Source organism: Barbus barbus, assembly GCF_936440315.1.
Source record: "Barbus barbus genome assembly, chromosome: 21".
Taxonomy (NCBI): Eukaryota; Metazoa; Chordata; class Actinopteri; order Cypriniformes; family Cyprinidae; genus Barbus; species Barbus barbus.
In genome coordinates this window covers 19,432,093-19,449,849 of record NC_136749.1, presented here as the reverse complement: position 1 = coordinate 19,449,849, position 17,757 = coordinate 19,432,093, and the positions used below count along the sequence as shown (strand labels likewise).

The following is a 17,757-nucleotide window of genomic DNA, read 5'->3' as shown; positions in this document are numbered from 1 at the left end:
AGTTAGATTATGCATTAAAATATAGCCATGAACACACTGCAAACTAATCTAATTATTTCAATCTAGTGGTAGAAGTTCATGGTGCTTTAACTATACAATTTGTTCTTTAGTCATTGTGATCTTAAGGTTGCTTGAGTGATTTTACCTGCCAAGGGACTGGTGAAACATAAACTAAAAACTTTACCGGTCCCTTGGTGAGTGAAGCACTGAATAGAATGGAGTTTGTGCACTGACTAATGTTGTGTTTCTTGTTTGTTTAGGCGCTGGAGTGAAAGACTGCTTGTCTGAGAGGAGACAAGCCCTCTCCAGGCTTTTTTATGGGCCAGCTGGAGACTTCAGAAAGAGCAACGTATTCTCCATTTCCAAAAACACCCTCTCTTTTCTTGGTACTTGCAGTCCTGAATTCCAGGAGCTTTTGGCCAACTCTGGTCTTCTTCAGTCATTGCCAGAGCTGGAGCGTCCAAATGTCAGAAACATCCTGGCAGAGGTCCTCCAAGGGATGTTTCCCTCTGGAGCTCTTGCCCTGAAAGCTCTTGCTCTTACCCCGAATCCCAAGAGACTCCAGGAGAATCTCTTTGGAGGAAAATTCCTAAAGAACGCTGGCAATTTCAATTTCACTGGCACTGTTGGAAACAGTGGTACATTGAGTTTCAGACTAGTTTTCAGTCAAGTTGGTCTGACACAAGCCGCGACTGACTTAAAGCAGTTGGCCAAGACCTTCACAGACGACTCTGCCAGTTTTAATCTAGACCAAGAGATCTCTGATGCATTTGGCCGTTCTGTGAACCTGAAAAACAACCGAGATATGATTAAACTTGTTTCAATGGCTCTTGAAAATGAGCAGTTTCTCACTACACTTCGAGAAGCAATCAAACAGTTAAAGGCAGAAGAAAGCGCCCAGTTGGGTCAACTGTTTCATGCCATTTTCCAGAAATCAGATGTTTGCAAGTCTGTGACTTCCACTTCAACTTCATATGTGCCCCAGTGCACTGAGGATGGGCGATACCAGGAAGTTCAATGTCAGGGCTCAGAGTGTTGGTGTGTTGACTCTCGTGGTCTGGAAAAAACAGGTTCTCGCATCACTGGGTCCAGACCGAGATGCTCATCCCAGTGTGAGAAAGAACGTCAGATGGCGATTTTAGTCAAAGTCAGCAGTTCTGCAGGATCTGAGGTCTTCATTCCTAAATGTGAGACTGATGGTGCTTATGTTGCACGTCAGTGCCTTGGCAGAAGTTGTTTCTGCGTGGACCGTTCTGGAATGAAGCTCAGCATTCAGAGCTCAGGAAGCGCTCTTCAATGTGAGTGAATATTAACCACAGATCTGCCAAATGCAATCAAACCACCATCTGCCAAATGCATAAATACAATTGTTAAATCTTCCAAATGCGAGTTAATATCTTTCAATTGCAACTTTATATCTTAAATTTGAACCTTTAGGTCTCTGATTTGTAACTTCATCTCTCAGATTTCCATGATGAGCAGATACAGAAACCGGAAATGCACCATTGTTGTCAATTTATTGACAATGAAGGCATTTCACTATACTAAGATGGAATCACATTAACAGTGATTATTCAAATGTAAAATGTAAAAGTTATATTGTGACTTTTTAATATTATTTTATTGCTATTCCTCTTTAGGCCCAACAAGCTGCCAGGCAACAGCCACCCAGCAGTTCCTGTCCACAGTGCGCTCTGTTCTCTCTGACCCATCTTCAGTAACCCAGCTTTCTGAAGTGTACATCCCTCGTTGTGCTTATGATGGCAGCTGGCATCAGATCCAGTGTGATGGACCTCCAGAACAAGCGATTGAGTTCTACCGTGAGTGGGTTCAGATCATACATTCCGGACAAGACCTGCCTGTTTCAGAATTTCTTGGAATTCTGCGAACCTATGCAGGAAACTCAGAAGCAATGGCATCATTCAGAACCTTTGTATCTGAATTGTTCAAAGCTGGGCACCACCGAGTGTTCCCTGTCCTGGTGAGATTTGAGAAGATCTCTGATATTCCATCTGACATGTTAGATGGGAACGTTGAGGCCATTTACGGACCATCAGTTTTCCTGAACCCATTATCTTTATGGAGACTGATCAGAGGAGAGGATTCTGGTTATCCAAGCCCACTGTCAGATTTCAGTCTTCCTCTTGGGAGCTTTCATCTGCGTCAATGCTGGTGTGTTAACCCTCAAGGAGACATGCTAGCTGGTAGCAAGGCTGCTGTTGGACAAATCCCCAAATGTGAGTTATACACGATAGTAATTAATGTATGTAGTGGCACTACTATCATATCTGCCACATCAAATATTTATTTATAATCTATTTAAATCATCTTCCTAAGATTTATTTTGTGTGTCTTTTCAGGCCCAGGTCCATGCTCTATGGTTCAAAACCAGGTTTCTGAGTTCCTCAAGCAAGCTGAAGAGCTGATCTCTGCTTCTAACAGCTCACATGTGCCTGTGGGTTACAGTTTTCTCCTGGCAGAGAGTGTCTATTTGACCCCCGAGGAACTGGAGCAGACCCGCACCTCAAGGATCCCCATCACTCAGACTCTGCAGAGCAACACCAACTCAGCGCTGAGACTTGCAGCTCATTCCAGTACAGCCTTTTGTTTGATCTGTCTCAAAATAAAAGTTTGAAAACTGCAGAACAAAGTATAGTAGGGTATAGTATAGTCTGAAAAACCTGGAAATAAAGGTTTTTGAAAATAATGTCATTAAATGTATAAAATAAAATGCCTATATTTAAGAGTATAGAGAATTTCTCTGCACTATTTAAATAAGCTAATTTGTGTGACTTACTAAACAGTTGGACCCCACTATATATTCTTCAGAGGTGCCTACTCATTCCAGTTATTTAATAAAAGCTGTAAGATTGGGAGAGGACACATCGGAGATGTGCTGTAATGCTTTACCCACACTAAGGCTTAAATTGCTTTCGCTTCTCGACAGCCCTACATTTCTACTGGCAGAGCAAACTGATGGCTGATGACAAAGACAGGCAGAGTTTAATGCTGGGATACCAGCCCTACATCCCACAGTGTGACGCTTATGGCCAGTGGCTGCCCAATCAGTGCTACCAAGGCACAGGTGAGACCATTCTCCATTTTGTTTTTTTTATCATGATCACCGTACTTCATGTAAAAGGCTTGATACATAAACCACTGTTCTAAACAATAATATGGTGAAATATTATTGCAATTTAATTTGTATTTTCAATGTATATTAAAATGTATACTTTTCAGCAGCCATTACTCCAATATTCAGTGTCACATGATCCTTCAGAAATCATTGTAATATGCTGATTTGCTACTCAGGAAACATTTATGATCAGTGTTAGAAATAGTTGTGCTGCTTAATGTTTTTGTGGAAATTATTTAATGAATAGAAAGTTCAAAAAATGTATTTGCAGATAATTTTCTCTTAAGTTTGTTTTTACTGTGTTTGATATCATAGGTCACTGTTGGTGTGTTGATGAGGAGGGAAGATACGTCACAGACTCTCTGATGGCTCGTTCTGCACCCTCTCGGCAGTGTGAGAGACCAATCCCATGTTTTTCCTCTAATATTTTTAATAATAATCAAAGTAGTTAGGCTAACTGCTTGATTTAGTTCTGATGTTTGTGATTTGAATTCTTGATTGTGAATAAGTATGTAATCTGATTTGTAAAAAAAAAAAAAAAAATGTCTCCCAGGCCAAACTACATGCCAAAGGCTCCAAAGTCACTTCCTGCTCTCTGATTGGACACAAACAAGCTCTAATATCACTTACATGTACAGCCCATCATGTGAGGAGGTGAGGCTTTCTTTTTGTTTATTTTTTTTTTTATTGTATTATACATACAGAAGACATTCTATGTTAACCACTGAAGGTTTGCGTTTCATATTTGTCTGTCTCATCGTATGTGTACATGTCTGTAGGACGGTGAGTTTTCGGTACTCCAGAAGCCCGGTTTAGGCAGTTCGCAGGGGTTGTGTGTGAGTCCAATAACTGGACAAGTCATCCAACCTGCCATCACCAGTCCTTCTGGAGAACTGCAGTGTAATTATTTCATCCATTCATCTGTAGAGTGTGATTTAATACAACATGTTCTCCGATCAACAACCTTTGTTGGTCAAATTTATTGTCAATCGATCACAAGCTTGACTTTGCTGCTGAACCTAACCATAACCTACCCACAAACCCTTAGGGAAATAAAAGAGTGATAGGAATTTAGTTTCATACCTCAAGTGGCATGTTTTTCCAAATTCTAAATTGAAAAACACATCTCAAAAGCCCTACTTCTTTTTTTTCTAAGCAAGATCGCATCCTGTTTTAAAAGCAGGTGATAGTAATGTTGTTCCATTTAGTACCATACCAAGCAGTGGGGCATTGAAAAATGTACCATGTCAGGCCCATGTTGTATGTTGTAGGTCCAGGTTGGTGTTCTCTACAGAAGATTCTGGCATTGCAGAGAGAGGTCGGTGTGGGCTACGAGCCTCAGTGTGTGCAGGACGGGCAGAGATTCTCACCCCTGCAGTGTGACCTGTCCTACTGTTGGTGTGTTTCTCAAAGCGAAAAGGAACTGCCAGCGACCCGCACCCGCCGCAGCACAGGACAAACCCCAGCCTGCGACAGTAAGTAAATTAGGTCACACTTTGCATTTCTGTAAAGTTGTGGCATATGCTTGTGGCAACATGATTTTCCCATATTTGTTTTCCTTTTCAGTTCCCGAGTGCCCTCTTCCATTTGGAGATATTTCCCATGGTGCTGTTCTGTGTGGCACTGCGAATGTTGCGGGTCAGCAGACACAGCGCTGTGAGCTGTTCTGTGACCAAGGTTATGTCAACACCCTTCCTGTCACCAGTTTCCTGTGTGATCCCCAGGCCAAAAACTGGCTTGATGATTTTCCACTATCCTACGCCTGCCAAAGTAAAGGCCACAGACACAAACATTGTCCTGTTTACCTGTTAAATATTCAAGATTTTTATTTGTCACATACACAATTATACAGAGTATAACCAGCAGTGAAATGTAGGTAAAACATTCACAGGTTGTTGCAGTATGTCCTTCGGGATTTGTTGTTGTATGAAATATTTTTGCTCTAATTACTGTGTATCTGTTTGTACTGAGCAACTGTGTATCTGCGATGTCCATCAGAGCCTCAGGTTTTGCAGACAGTGAAGGTGTCCTTACAGCTGAAGCTATCCCTGGCTGAGGGTCAACAGAGTTGCAGCACCCAGTATATTCAGCTACAGGCTGCTTTACTGCGAGACATGAGAGCTACAGTGCTTTGTAGCCTACAGGTAAAATACAATCTGCTTTGATGCTCATGATGGTTCCCTTGTGAGGATCCCATTTCCCACGTATTGTATATACAGTGCTCTCCAAAAGTATTGGAACAGTAAAAGACAAAATTACTCTGTTGGCTGTGGAGTCAAGACATTTACAAATATGATTAAAAGATGAATATGAGACAAAACTACAGAATGTCACATTTTATTATTGAGTGTCACATTTTATTATTGAGTGATTCAACACATAGATGTTTTACCAGCTAAGAAGCTCAGCACTTTTAGAGTTTCATCCCCCTCTCTGATGTGAGCATAAGTATTGGAACAGTTGCCTCACAGCTCTTTCTAAGTGATCAGCTGTGTCCTGGTGCAATAATTCTTCAGATATTAAATGCAGGGAATGTGTCGTATAAGTTATATCCATTACTTCTGTATTCTGAATCTTGCATTTGATGATGACGCACACAAACCAGGATGAAGATGAGGGAGCTGACTCTGAGAGAAAAGCAAGCAATTTGGATGCTAAAAGAAAAGAGGAAGTCAGTTAGAGCTATAGCAAAAACAAAGGGCATGGAGAAATTAAGAGTTTGGAAACCACCAGCAACCAACAACGACCTGATTGGCTGAGAACACAACAGTAGTTGATGACGGACAGATCATAAAAGCTGTGAAAATGAACCCTAAAAGACGTGTCTGTAAAATCACCAACAACTTCCAGAAAGCTGGGGTGATGCTCTGACAATCTACTGTCCTCAGGAGACTTTGACACAGAATTACAGATGCTACACAGCAAGATGCAAACCTCTGACCAGCACCAAAAATATAAAGGCAAGATTAGAGTTTGCAAAAAAGCACAAAGGTGAGCCAGAAGAGTTTTGGAACCGTGTTTATGGACCGATGAGACAAAGATTCGGATTTAAATCTCCAGATTTAAATCCGATTGAACATGAATTTCACCAGCTGGAGAGGAGAGTAAAGGCAGAAACTCCCCAAAACAAACAACAATTGGAATTGGCTGCATTAAAGGCTGGGAAAAGTATTTCAAAGGATGAGACCAAGAGTCTGGTGGTGTCTATGGGTCACAGACTCACTCCTGTGATTGTGCGCAAGGGATCTGCAACTAAATAATAGCTTTTAATCTTTTATATCTGCCTTATGTTCAACTGTCCCAATACTTATGCTCACATCAATGAGTGGGATGAACTCTAAAAGTGCTGTTCTTTTTATTTGGTAAAACATGTATGTGTTGAAACGGCTAATAATAAAATGTGACATTCTGTAGTTTTGTTTCATATTCATCTTTTAATCATATTTGCCAATGTCTTGACTCCACAGCCAACAGAGCAATTTTGTCTTTACTGTTCCAATACTTATGGAGGGCACTGTATTTCCGTGTATAAAAAACTTTGAAAGAAAAAAGCCGCAGCACAATATTATAAAGGCAACATCTTTTAAAATCAAATAATTGGCTTTAATTTTGCCATTCTACTAAAGAGAAAGCACATTATTAAACTGTATTTGGAAAATATTTATATTGTATTTAGTTGGCAGTGTATCTTTTTATCTAACCACTGTGTGTAATATTAAATATTTAAATGTGTAATATTGTGTAATATTACATGTTTAAGTCTAAAAATTAATTCAACTGATTTTTTTTTTATTGTTAAACCATGGTTGTCAGTAGAATAAAACAGCAATTAGCAAATATGGCAAAATGGTTGTAATACCAAATTTAAAAAAAAATTATATGAAAAATGTTTATATAAATTATTTGGTTAAAAAAATACAGTATGTATTTACGGTAACTTTGACAGCCCTAAAAAAAGTTACATTTTGTTAAAAAAAAATTTTTTCCATAGACCCCAGGGTATTACAGGGCCCTTAAGGGGAAATGGCCAAAGATAAAAAATATGAGATGTGAGGGAAAAATATATATTTCTGGTCGCTCACAAAATGTTCTTTTTCCTTGACAAAATTTGTTTACTTACAAAAATTTTGCATTCCTTATGAGCAAATGCCAGATTTTGTGGAAACACCAAACTTTTGCAAGTGAACACAAACTTTCTTGGGGAGTGAAAAACTTTTATATGCAAATGCGAAACAACTGAAATACGTTTTTTTTAGAGGAACCCCAAATAACAGTTTGAAAACACCATATAGCATATTACAGTAATTTTCCACTAATACAACTTTAGATTGACAAGTAAACAAAACCAAAATGTGCTAAAGTGTGCAACAACAAAATGTGTTATTAATCTGCAAGTGTCATATTTTTAATATGTAGGTGTCATTGGCCTGCAGTACTGCATTACAACAAACTGTGTAGGTCTGTAAAGCCTACAGAGACAAACTTGCATGTGAATTTATTAAAATGACATTCAGAAAACAAGGGTTTTTGTTCATCTATGCTTTGATTTGGTTTAAATGGCTTGAAATTTTGCTTCAATGCATGTTTGTTTACTAATGCATATTTTTTGTTTGTGTCTTCATGTTTGTTAGCTGACCTTATCTGGCCAGACCAGCTCTGTTGCAGTCTGTGATGACTCATCTGTGTCTCTTGAGTGCTTGAATGACAAAGAAGTCACTACACGCATCACCTTTAGGGCCAGACTCTCCGACCTGCCAATAACATCTCTCCCTGATCTCCATGACATTGGTGTGAACAGCTTTATGCACCTTATTTAGTCCATTTCTGTACATGTAACATATCTGATATCAAATATCATATGCATTTCACAATGACATTACACTGAATCATTAATGTTTGTTATTACTCCATGTGACGTTTTCTAAATAAATGCATGTGTATATTTTGCAGATATGGCACTTAGCGAGGGGAGGTTGTTAAATGGCGTGAGGGAATTGATTCAAAGTGGGTCATACCGGTCCATCTTCCTCTATGACGGTTCTCTCGCTCTTTCTATTCCTCCGTCATTTAGCTGCATGGATGGCTATAAGCAGCTCCCGCAATCCACTGGGTGTGGTAGGTTGGTTTCTGTACCAGTTGGTTGTCTTAATGACAGACTGGCCTGTGTACCATAAAGGAAAATGGCTTTACTAGTGTTTCTGAATATGCACCTATAAAGTTTTCTATAGCTGATGCATATTTTAGCTTAGTGGCATAGAAATATGGAGTGCAAAATTGTATAAATGTACAAGGTAATATTTCAAAGTGCATGCAATTTTTCCTCCTCCTCTGTTATTAATCTTCCTTCTGTATCTGTCAAACTTTCTCCTCTTTTTCCACTCAACAGCATCATTATCCAAGCTTAATCACTCTGCTCCTTGTGTTTTTATCCCCTGTCACATGCAGCAGTGTGTCCAGCTGGTTCTTTTTCTAGTGGTGGTGTGTGTACTCCGTGTCCTCGTGATACTTTTCAAACGGAAGAAGGGCAGGTCTTCTGTTCTCCATGCCCCTCCGGAACATCCACTGTGGCCCAGGGAGCCTTCAGTGCTTCTCATTGTGAGTAAAGGCCAAACTAAAGCAGCCCAGCCCAACACACAAACTCAAGGGTAGCAGGTGTAGATAGTTACAATTATACATGGCAGATCTGTCAAAATGTAGATAACAGGTTTCAGAGGAAAATTAGTGATTGTGATTTTTCATCTTGTTTTCTATTTGTCCTCTCACTGTCTTGATGCTCTTAAGGTCTTACTGAGTGTCAGCAGAGTAAACTGAGTTGTACAAAGAATGGGGAATTCCTGTCAGCCCAGAAGGACCCCGTGTCTGGCAGATGGTTGTGTGTCTCTCCACAGGGGGAGCAACTTTCTTGGACATCATCTGATGCTCCAGTGACAGTTGAAGAGTGCAAAGGTATGTGCTACAGTCAGTGTTAGGGAGGAACTAGTTAAATGTTTTTTACATTTTATATAGTGTGACAGTAGTTTATGTGTTTTTAAAGTAGCGTAACTTTGCAAGTAACAAACAACTTTTACAAACAAGAAAATATGTGGAATGAAAAATCTGATTCATATGCAGTACTTGGGAGTTTATTTTAGTGAGTTCAGTTGTTCAGAGAGTTCATGTCACAAACTGATTTATTGCTTCAATTGAGTTCCTGCTGGTCTATCTTTTTTAGTGGCAAACTATTAAGGTATGCATGAAGTGAAAAATTCTCCCTATGTATTTTCTAAATGCATGTTATTGATCTCATTGCGAATGATTCATTCATGCATTTGTTTCATTTTCTTTTTTAAGATTTATTGTTGGCAGTTTTGTCTTTATTATTATTGGACAGTTTGTAGACAGGAAGCAAAGTGGGAGAGAGAGAGGGGATTAGGATTGGGAAAGCGGTACTGTGCTATATGTCGGGGGGCTGCCCACGAGGCTATTGGTGTAGACATGTTTTATTTTTTTACTTTTTTGATTTCTTTATTTAATCAGAATGTCATAAATGGGTCTTCCGGTCAAATAACTTTGGTGACTCTCTGGTGACGTACACCGGACTCCTCCATTCATTTGGTCCACTTAAACTCCACCCCTTTTTTTTTTTTACAGTTGACTGCAGTTAGATCTACCTCCATCCAATCAACAACCAATGAATAGAAACAAGTCCCCCTAGTTTTTTCATCTGTTTCAGTCAGATGTACATCACAATTGTGAAGAAACGATGATACTACTTCCGTTTCATTATGGATTTTAAATTCTGCTGTTTGTTACTACTTGACTAGTTTTACTATTTGATATTACCCTACCCATACACTGAGATCTTAATTGTTTTTGTGCCAGATAAATTCTGTTCTGGTTGTAAAAGTAAATCACATGATGCTGATAGTTTTATATAAAATATTGCATTCTTAATTTAGTTCGCAACTTTATGTAAGTGAGTTGTACTGTATCTGACTAATGTTTTAAATGTAAGATTGCGTGTAGTTTGGGGAGCTATAATTTAAAAGTACCTTCAATAAGACTGTCTCAAGTATTAGTTCAACAGTACTTAAGGAAATGGGTTCATCTTTATCAGTATGAAAGGACAAACAATATATAAATTAATTTATGTATGTTCAGTATATCACTCTCTATGTGTCTGCAGTAATGGAAAAGTTTGAGGTGGTTGCCTCATCCTCTCGCCTGCTGAAATCAGAGAGTGCTGAAATACTGAGCTCTGATTCTTCAACCCAGCCCAAGGAAACGCATCTCAGGAAATGTGTGCTTGGTGAGATACACTGTTAAGTACATACACTGCACCTGTACTTGAATTAGTCAGATGGACACTCACACTCTTCATGATCACATCCCTCTCTGTTAGACTGTGCCCTGGAAGATTCATGCCAACATGTGGCTATTTTCAGTGATGAAGAGAAAACTTACTGTGAGCGGTACAGCACAAGTATGGATAATGTTGAATGCAGGACCTCTGAACAAGTATGACCAAAATGCATGCATGCTTTTGCCCCATGTGAATTGTATACTGCACAGTGTATTTGTTAATTATGCCTATTTGTATGTCTTAAATTAAATTGTGTGTTAAAACATACTAATGTATGTTTTATCACATACAATATTAGTAGTTTATGTAATACTTCTGTGAAGCTGAATGTTCATCAGCCATTATTCCAGTCTTAAATGTCACATGATTCTTCAGAAATCATTCTTATATGCTGATTTGCTTGCAAAATCTGGCTTCAACATAAATCCTCATTTATCTTTATACAAGCTAATAAATATAAAATTTTGTTCATTTTCTTTGGATAAGTAAGACATTAGTCATATTTAAGTGTTATATTTGGCATTTTTTGGTCTTAGTGACACTCGCATCCCCTTTCCCAAAAGTGTGATGATTATTGCAAAAAAGAAAAAAGTCTTGTGGTTTTTTGGCTCTACAGAGCAAAGGATTTCTGGGAAATGATGGTGCTGAGACGTTCCAGACTCTCAACTGTGTACTGAAAATAAAAGGAGATGATCCCAATCTGATGGTGCTGAGAAAGAAAGGTAAGATCATCAGCTGTTAGTTAAATCCCATGTGTTCTCAGTTTGGTTAGTTATTGTGAGTCACCTGGACCCCGTGTTGGTTACACATTGCAATAAAATGTGGCGACGCATACAATATTGAGAGTTTGAGTTTGTCTCAATAGAGAATGAACTTTTCTAAGAGGCCATAAGCATATGAAAATGCAATATAATCAACATACAATATGACAATTGAACTGTAGTCCCAAAGATTAAGTTGTGGTTTGTAAGTAATGATTTTAACAAAGTGGTCTAGTCATCCGTAGACAAAAGAATAAAGAAAATTCTAAGAAAAGCATTGCTAAGACTATATTTTTCCATGTGAAATAAATGATTTGATACTTTGAGACTCCTCTCAGGAACAGAGATTACAGTTTCTAGTTATTTTTGGCGACCCAAAAACATTTAGATGCACTTGTGTGTCTTGGCCATGACTAAAAGAATATCTGTTCTTCTTCTTTTCTCCACCATTCTTCTTCTGACAAAAGGTCATGAATTCAGCACAGCAGGCCCGAAGAGTTTTGAGAGGCTGAGTTTCCGAAAGACCGGTTCTGGAGTGTATCGGACGCTTGTGTTTGATGCACGTGGAACCACTCTGGCAGACGTCCATCGCTTCTGCGTCAGCTCTTGCAGTCTTGAGAACTGCTGTGATGGATTCATCCTTAACCAAAATGTCCTCGATGGAGGTCAGAGTTGCTCTCACTCATTACAAGCAGATGTAGCTCCTTTCCACTGCTATAAAACCAAATCACTGCAATACAAAACCAAAAGTGTCATGTTTATTCAAACTGATCTGTGGCCTGTGATGACACATGTCTTTAACTATACATTTACTATGCCTTTTACTATATTATATTTTGTATTTATTTATAATATACATTTTTTTTAATATATGATCAATTAATAATTGTTAAATGGTTGTGCCCTGTGTTCTAGGCTCTATCATGTGTGGGCTTCTGAGCGCTGCTTCAGTGTTTCAGTGCAGTGAGGCAGACTGGGACGTGGGGGGCGTGGCCTCCTCCAGCCGCATCTGTGGTGCTGGTGTCCAATACAGCAAACAACTGAAACGTTTCACTTTCAACTTTGGCGGACAGAACTTTACCATCAGTATGAGTCCTTGTACACGTACACACTCCAGATTTAATAACAACAATCAAACTGTACACAAATGTGTTTAATTGTTGTTTAAAACTTGCACAACTTGGTTCAGCTGTTATTTGACCTTTATCAATTGTTTAGTTTCCAGTGGTTGCTCTTTTTTACTTCATTCTGGTGTTTTTTCCATCCTGGTACCCATTTTATCAACTCAAAAATTTACAGAGATTACTCCTTCTGATTGATTATGACTTGCTGAATCATTACCGATGCGCAGTCCTTGAGAACCTTAGTTTTCGTATCATTCAATTTTACATGATTGCGAATTCAATCGCATGTCATATATGTCAAGATTTATGATTTTACGGAATGATGGGCATTATAATGGAAATTAACTTATTGCTTGCAGCTGATGCAGCCTTACCGGCATCCAGCAAAAATAAAACTGGTTACCAGGAAACTCTCATCAGCTTCCAACGCATCTACCTCTGGAACGGTTTGGACCTTCCGCACACATCAGCATGACACCAATAAAGCATTTTAAATGCCTGTAATAAATAAATGTGATGAATCAATGAATTATGATCTAGCTTTTATTCTTGTCTAGTCTAATGGTTATAATTTGTCTTCAGAGTCTGATATGAACACGCGTCCAAAAACTCCCCCTTGCAGTGGATCAGCTGTTGTAGAAGATTCCAGAGTTGCACTTTCTGGTATGAATGAATATAATGAAGCCAAACTAATTATATATATATATATATATATAGTGTCATGGACAATAATATCGCCACCCTTGGTAAATATGATCAAAGAAGCCTGTGAAAATTAATCTGCATTGTTAATCCTTTTGAACTTTTATTTAAAAAATTCACAAAAATCTAACCTTTCATTGGATAATAAGAATTTAAAATGGGGGGAAATATCATTATGGAATAAATGTTTTTCTCTAATACACATTGGCCACAATTAACGGTACCCTTTTATTCAATACTTTTTGAAACCTCCATTTGCCAGTTTAACACCTCTAAATTTTCTCCTATAATGCCTGATGAGGTTAGAGAACACCTGACGAGATCAGAGACCATTCATAATCACTACAGAACCTTTAGATTCACAGCTCCATGTTGGTGGTGCTTCTCTTCAGTTCACCTCACTCATTTTCTACAGGGTTTAGGTCAGAGGACTGGAATGGCCATAGCAGAAGCTTGGTTTTGTGCTCAGTGACCCATTTTTGTGTTGTTTTTGAGGTTTGTGTTTGGATTATTATACGGTTGGAAGATCCAAACATGGCCCATTATAAGATTTCTAACAGAGTCAGTCACTTATTGATTTTTTTTATCTGTTGGTATTTGATAGAATCCATGATGCTGTGTGTCTAAACAAGATGTCCAGGACCTCCAGCAGAAATATAGGCCCACAGCATCAAAAATACAGCAGTATATTTCATTGTACACATGGGATACTTTTTATCCCTGTGTTCACCAAAACCATCTTGAGTGTTTGCTGCTAAAAAGCTAATGTTTTTAGTTTCATCTGACCATAGAAGCCAGTCCCATTTGAAGTTCCAGTCGTGTCTGATAACTGAATATGCTGGAGTTTGTTTTTGGATGAGCTAAGATCATTTTTCTTGAGACCTTCTCAAACAACATGTGGTGATGTAGATGCTGTTTGACAATTTTTTTTTAAGGTTTCTGACCCCAAGATTCAACTATTTTCTGCAATTCTCCAGCTGTGGTCCTTGGAGAGTCTTTAGCCACTCAAACTCTCCTTCTCACCGTGCATTAGGACGATATAGACACATGTCCTCTTCCAGGCAGTTTCGTAACATTTTATGTTGATTGGAAATTGTTAATTATTGCCCTGATGGTGGAAATGGGAATTTTCACTGCTCTAGCTCTTTTCTTAAAGCCACTTCACTCGTTTGTGAAGCTAAATTATCTTTTGCTACACATCAGAAATATATTATTTGATTTTTCTCATTGTGATGGATGATTAAGGGAATTTGGGCTTTGTTTTCCCTCCTATTTATATTTCTGTGAAACAGGAAGCCATGGCTGGATAATTTGATGTTCATAATCACCCTGGAGTGCTCAAAATTGTGAATATGAATGGGAATATACTTTTTAGGGGTACCAATAATTGTGTCCAATGTGTATTTGAGAAAAACATTTATTTCATAATGATATTTCCCCTCATTTTATTTTTATTTTGTTTTAAATAAATTTATTTATTTATTTACTAATTTTTGTGTTCTTGTGCAAAAAGTGTAAAAGTACCCCTGTAATAAATTGTACTTTTTGTTTTTAAATTGGTATAAAAAAAACTTGTTTTCTCTCTCTAATAATAATTTATTTTTCTACTGTCCATTAAGACTCAGTAAAGGAGACATTTGGTGTTCTGGAGAACGGTGATGTTAAAGTCGACCCAGAGAGGCAACTTCCCAGTCAGCTGTACTGGATCTTCAAACACCAATACACTTTCCAGGAGGCACAGCTGTGGTGTCTGAAACGTAAGATGCAATAGCTTCTTGAGAAGCTATTTGCTCATACTTATATACTTACTAAATGTCTGTGTGGTCCAAGAATGTGTCATATTCTGATCTGTAAATATGGGATTTGGGTTTCAGGCTGTGAAGAAGAACAATTCTGTCACGTGTCTGATATTCGTGATGAAGGCCCTCTGTATTTTGTGTGTGTATTGTATCCTGACACGCGTGTATGTGGGGCGTATGACAAACCCCTCAGGCAGGCATGCAGTTTAGTGATGACACAGAGTCTTCAGACTGCATACCAGAAGAAAGGTGAGTCGTTTATACATAAAAAGGTCATGCTTTCACTACAATTAACAAATATGTTCATTTTATTTACTTCCACATGGATCTGAAATAATGAAAACACTATAACTCAATACACCAAGTGATTTTGTTGTCATGACCATTTCATCAGATAATCACATATACACTATACTATACTGTATATTATCTTTTCATATTTCCTAGCATTAGCTGTCTATTTTCAGAGACTTTTCTCTGTGATTGGACAGATGGGTTTTGCATTGCCTTATGCAGGATGCGTGACTGTGGTCAGTGGTGAAGTCTGATGTCAGACTCTTAACACTTTCATTGTGACTGAGTCTGTCGTTTACTTTATTTTTTTTCAGATATGATCCTAGCAACTCAACATGGAATGCAGATGATTCAGATTTTGGTATTGCTGGAGCTTGATAGAGACATAAGGTTAAAGTGCAAAAGAAGACAATGATGATGGATAAAAAATGACTAGTTTGAAGAGTTTTTAAAAATAATATTATATATAATTATTTTATGTTAGAGAGATGTCTTTCTACTGTTGCAATTGCAAACTTGAATCAGGATCGTTATCTCCTGTATTTTGGAGTTCACTGGTCGTTAGCCATAAGTTCAAGTTGAGCTTTATTGTCATTCCGCTACATGTGGGGACATACAGTGGAACAAATGTCGTGCCTCGCAGGACCACGGTGCTACATAAATACAGACATACAACAATGAAGTAAAAAAACACTTTAAACCCATAAACCTATAAAAAAACACTACAAACCTATACACTATAAACCTATACACAACTAACCTACTGACAGATTTGAACTATAAGTATACTATATATAAATATTTACCCTATACAAACTAAAACAAAAAATACAAACTATACGGATGCTTCACATAAATACTGTACATGTGCAAGAGAGATATTTTGAGTCAAGCAGCTGGTTGGGGAACAGTGCAGGATGATTTGTAGTGCATGAGCATGTAAACATATATATATTGCTGAGTCTTTTGTGGGATTGTGTACACGCAGCAGTGGTTGTAATGTGTCTAGTGCACATAGAGGAGAGTGTGTTACTACAGGTGGTATGTACAGGCCCACTCACCTGTGTGTAGCACACTTCAAATTGCACAAAAAAGTTCCATACAGTTTTTTTCTTTGGGGTGGGGGGTGGTCCATGTTTCAGGAGGTAGGGATTTGCATGGGGTTTCAGAGGGGGGCGGGGTGATTTGAGTTCAGGGCTCTCACAGCCTGGGGAAAAAAGCTGTTGAGCAGTCTGGCGGAGCGGACTCTGATGCTCCGGTACCGTCTTCCTGATGGTAGGAGCTGGAAGAGACTGTGGGAGGAATGGGTGGAGTCCTTCAGGATGTTGGACTCCACCCACAGCACTGCAGTTCCCGTACCAGACAGTGATGCAGCTGGTCAGCACACTCAATGGTGCCCCTGTAGAATGTGGTGAGGATGGGTGGAGGGAGACTTGCTATTTTCAGCCGGCGGAGAAAGTGTAGGCGCTGTTGTGCCTTTTTGGAGAGTGACATGGTGTTGGTGGTCCAGGTGAGATCCTCTGTGATGTGCACCCCCAGGGATTTAGTGCTGCTGACTCTCTCCACAGTCGAGCTGTCGATGGTCAGTGGGGGGTGGTCAACGGAGTTTCTCCTGAAGTCCATCACAACCTCCTTCGTCTTCTCCACTTTGAGGGACAGATTGTTAGTGCCACACCATTCAACTAGCTGTGCCACTTCCTCTCTGTAGTGCGTTTCATTGTTGTTGCTAATGTGACCTACCATTTTTGTGTCATCAGCAAACTTGATGATGTGGTTGGAGCTGAACTTGTGGGTCAGCAGCGTGAAGAGCAGCGGGCTGAGCACACAGCCTTGTGGCTATGATATGATATGTCTTGACATATCATCTAGCTGAAACAGTTGACAGTGATGTTCTGACATTTGAGTTCTGCTAAATGCTTCTGCTTCTGTCAAAAGTGTCAAACTCATCTGTTGATATCTTAGAAGTGGTAGCTTTGTTACCCTGTTTCATGACAATTTAAGTGTGAAATCTAACGGAAATTCCGCCAGCTACATTCTAAGTTAGACGACTCTAACTTAAAGACACCATGGTATCAAGTTTTGTATTAGTATTAGTTTCTATTAGTTTTTATGCCATCCATATGCTATGCTATCCTCCTAAATTTAAACTTTTTTCACTTTTAACGGATATAATAATCCAAAAATTTACAAGAAAATGGATTTCTAGGGGACTATGAATGTCCGTTACTGTGGCCATGGTGTATGATGTTTATCATTATTTATAAAATATGTAAATCTACATTTCTTTCTTTTTTAAAAAAATTAGATTTTGAAATTCAATACCATTCATCACCATTACAACATTCTCCACTGTTTCACATTTGGACTCTAGGTGTCAGAATTAGTTTCCCCTGAAAGAAAAGCACATGGGTGAGACCATCTGTATAATTCTGGTTTATGCATGATGTTCATTGTTAGCCTTTAAATTGGAAATGGAAAAGTAGTGTTATGTAAGATTTAGTAAAGTGAGTGAGTGACCACACAATAATGTGGTTATTCTGGATGTCTGTCTAAACTGCAGAACAGCTCTAGGATTTAAATCATGTGGAATCACAAGTAA

At 38.6% G+C, this 17,757-nt stretch overlaps 1 protein-coding gene across 1 annotated transcript in view; it reads left to right on the top strand.

Moving 5' to 3' along the window:
- The window catches only part of tg (thyroglobulin), a gene marked incomplete at its 5' end in the record, with an annotated part of 35,764 nt that overhangs the window by 3,137 nt on the left and 14,870 nt on the right, over nucleotides 1–17,757 (top strand). The window contains 23 exons of the mRNA XM_079444515.1: nucleotides 261–1,298; nucleotides 1,641–2,237; nucleotides 2,361–2,594; nucleotides 2,948–3,085; nucleotides 3,452–3,529; nucleotides 3,690–3,790; nucleotides 3,916–4,036; nucleotides 4,408–4,611; nucleotides 4,703–4,906; nucleotides 5,135–5,280; nucleotides 7,768–7,924; nucleotides 8,087–8,251; nucleotides 8,582–8,731; nucleotides 8,918–9,082; nucleotides 10,302–10,424; nucleotides 10,518–10,633; nucleotides 11,095–11,200; nucleotides 11,707–11,904; nucleotides 12,155–12,325; nucleotides 12,723–12,809; nucleotides 12,946–13,026; nucleotides 14,685–14,822; nucleotides 14,940–15,113. Coding sequence (XP_079300641.1) covers nucleotides 261–1,298; nucleotides 1,641–2,237; nucleotides 2,361–2,594; nucleotides 2,948–3,085; nucleotides 3,452–3,529; nucleotides 3,690–3,790; nucleotides 3,916–4,036; nucleotides 4,408–4,611; nucleotides 4,703–4,906; nucleotides 5,135–5,280; nucleotides 7,768–7,924; nucleotides 8,087–8,251; nucleotides 8,582–8,731; nucleotides 8,918–9,082; nucleotides 10,302–10,424; nucleotides 10,518–10,633; nucleotides 11,095–11,200; nucleotides 11,707–11,904; nucleotides 12,155–12,325; nucleotides 12,723–12,809; nucleotides 12,946–13,026; nucleotides 14,685–14,822; nucleotides 14,940–15,113 — 4,692 coding nt within the window. The remainder of the gene's footprint in view (nucleotides 1–260; nucleotides 1,299–1,640; nucleotides 2,238–2,360; nucleotides 2,595–2,947; nucleotides 3,086–3,451; nucleotides 3,530–3,689; nucleotides 3,791–3,915; nucleotides 4,037–4,407; nucleotides 4,612–4,702; nucleotides 4,907–5,134; nucleotides 5,281–7,767; nucleotides 7,925–8,086; nucleotides 8,252–8,581; nucleotides 8,732–8,917; nucleotides 9,083–10,301; nucleotides 10,425–10,517; nucleotides 10,634–11,094; nucleotides 11,201–11,706; nucleotides 11,905–12,154; nucleotides 12,326–12,722; nucleotides 12,810–12,945; nucleotides 13,027–14,684; nucleotides 14,823–14,939; nucleotides 15,114–17,757) is intronic.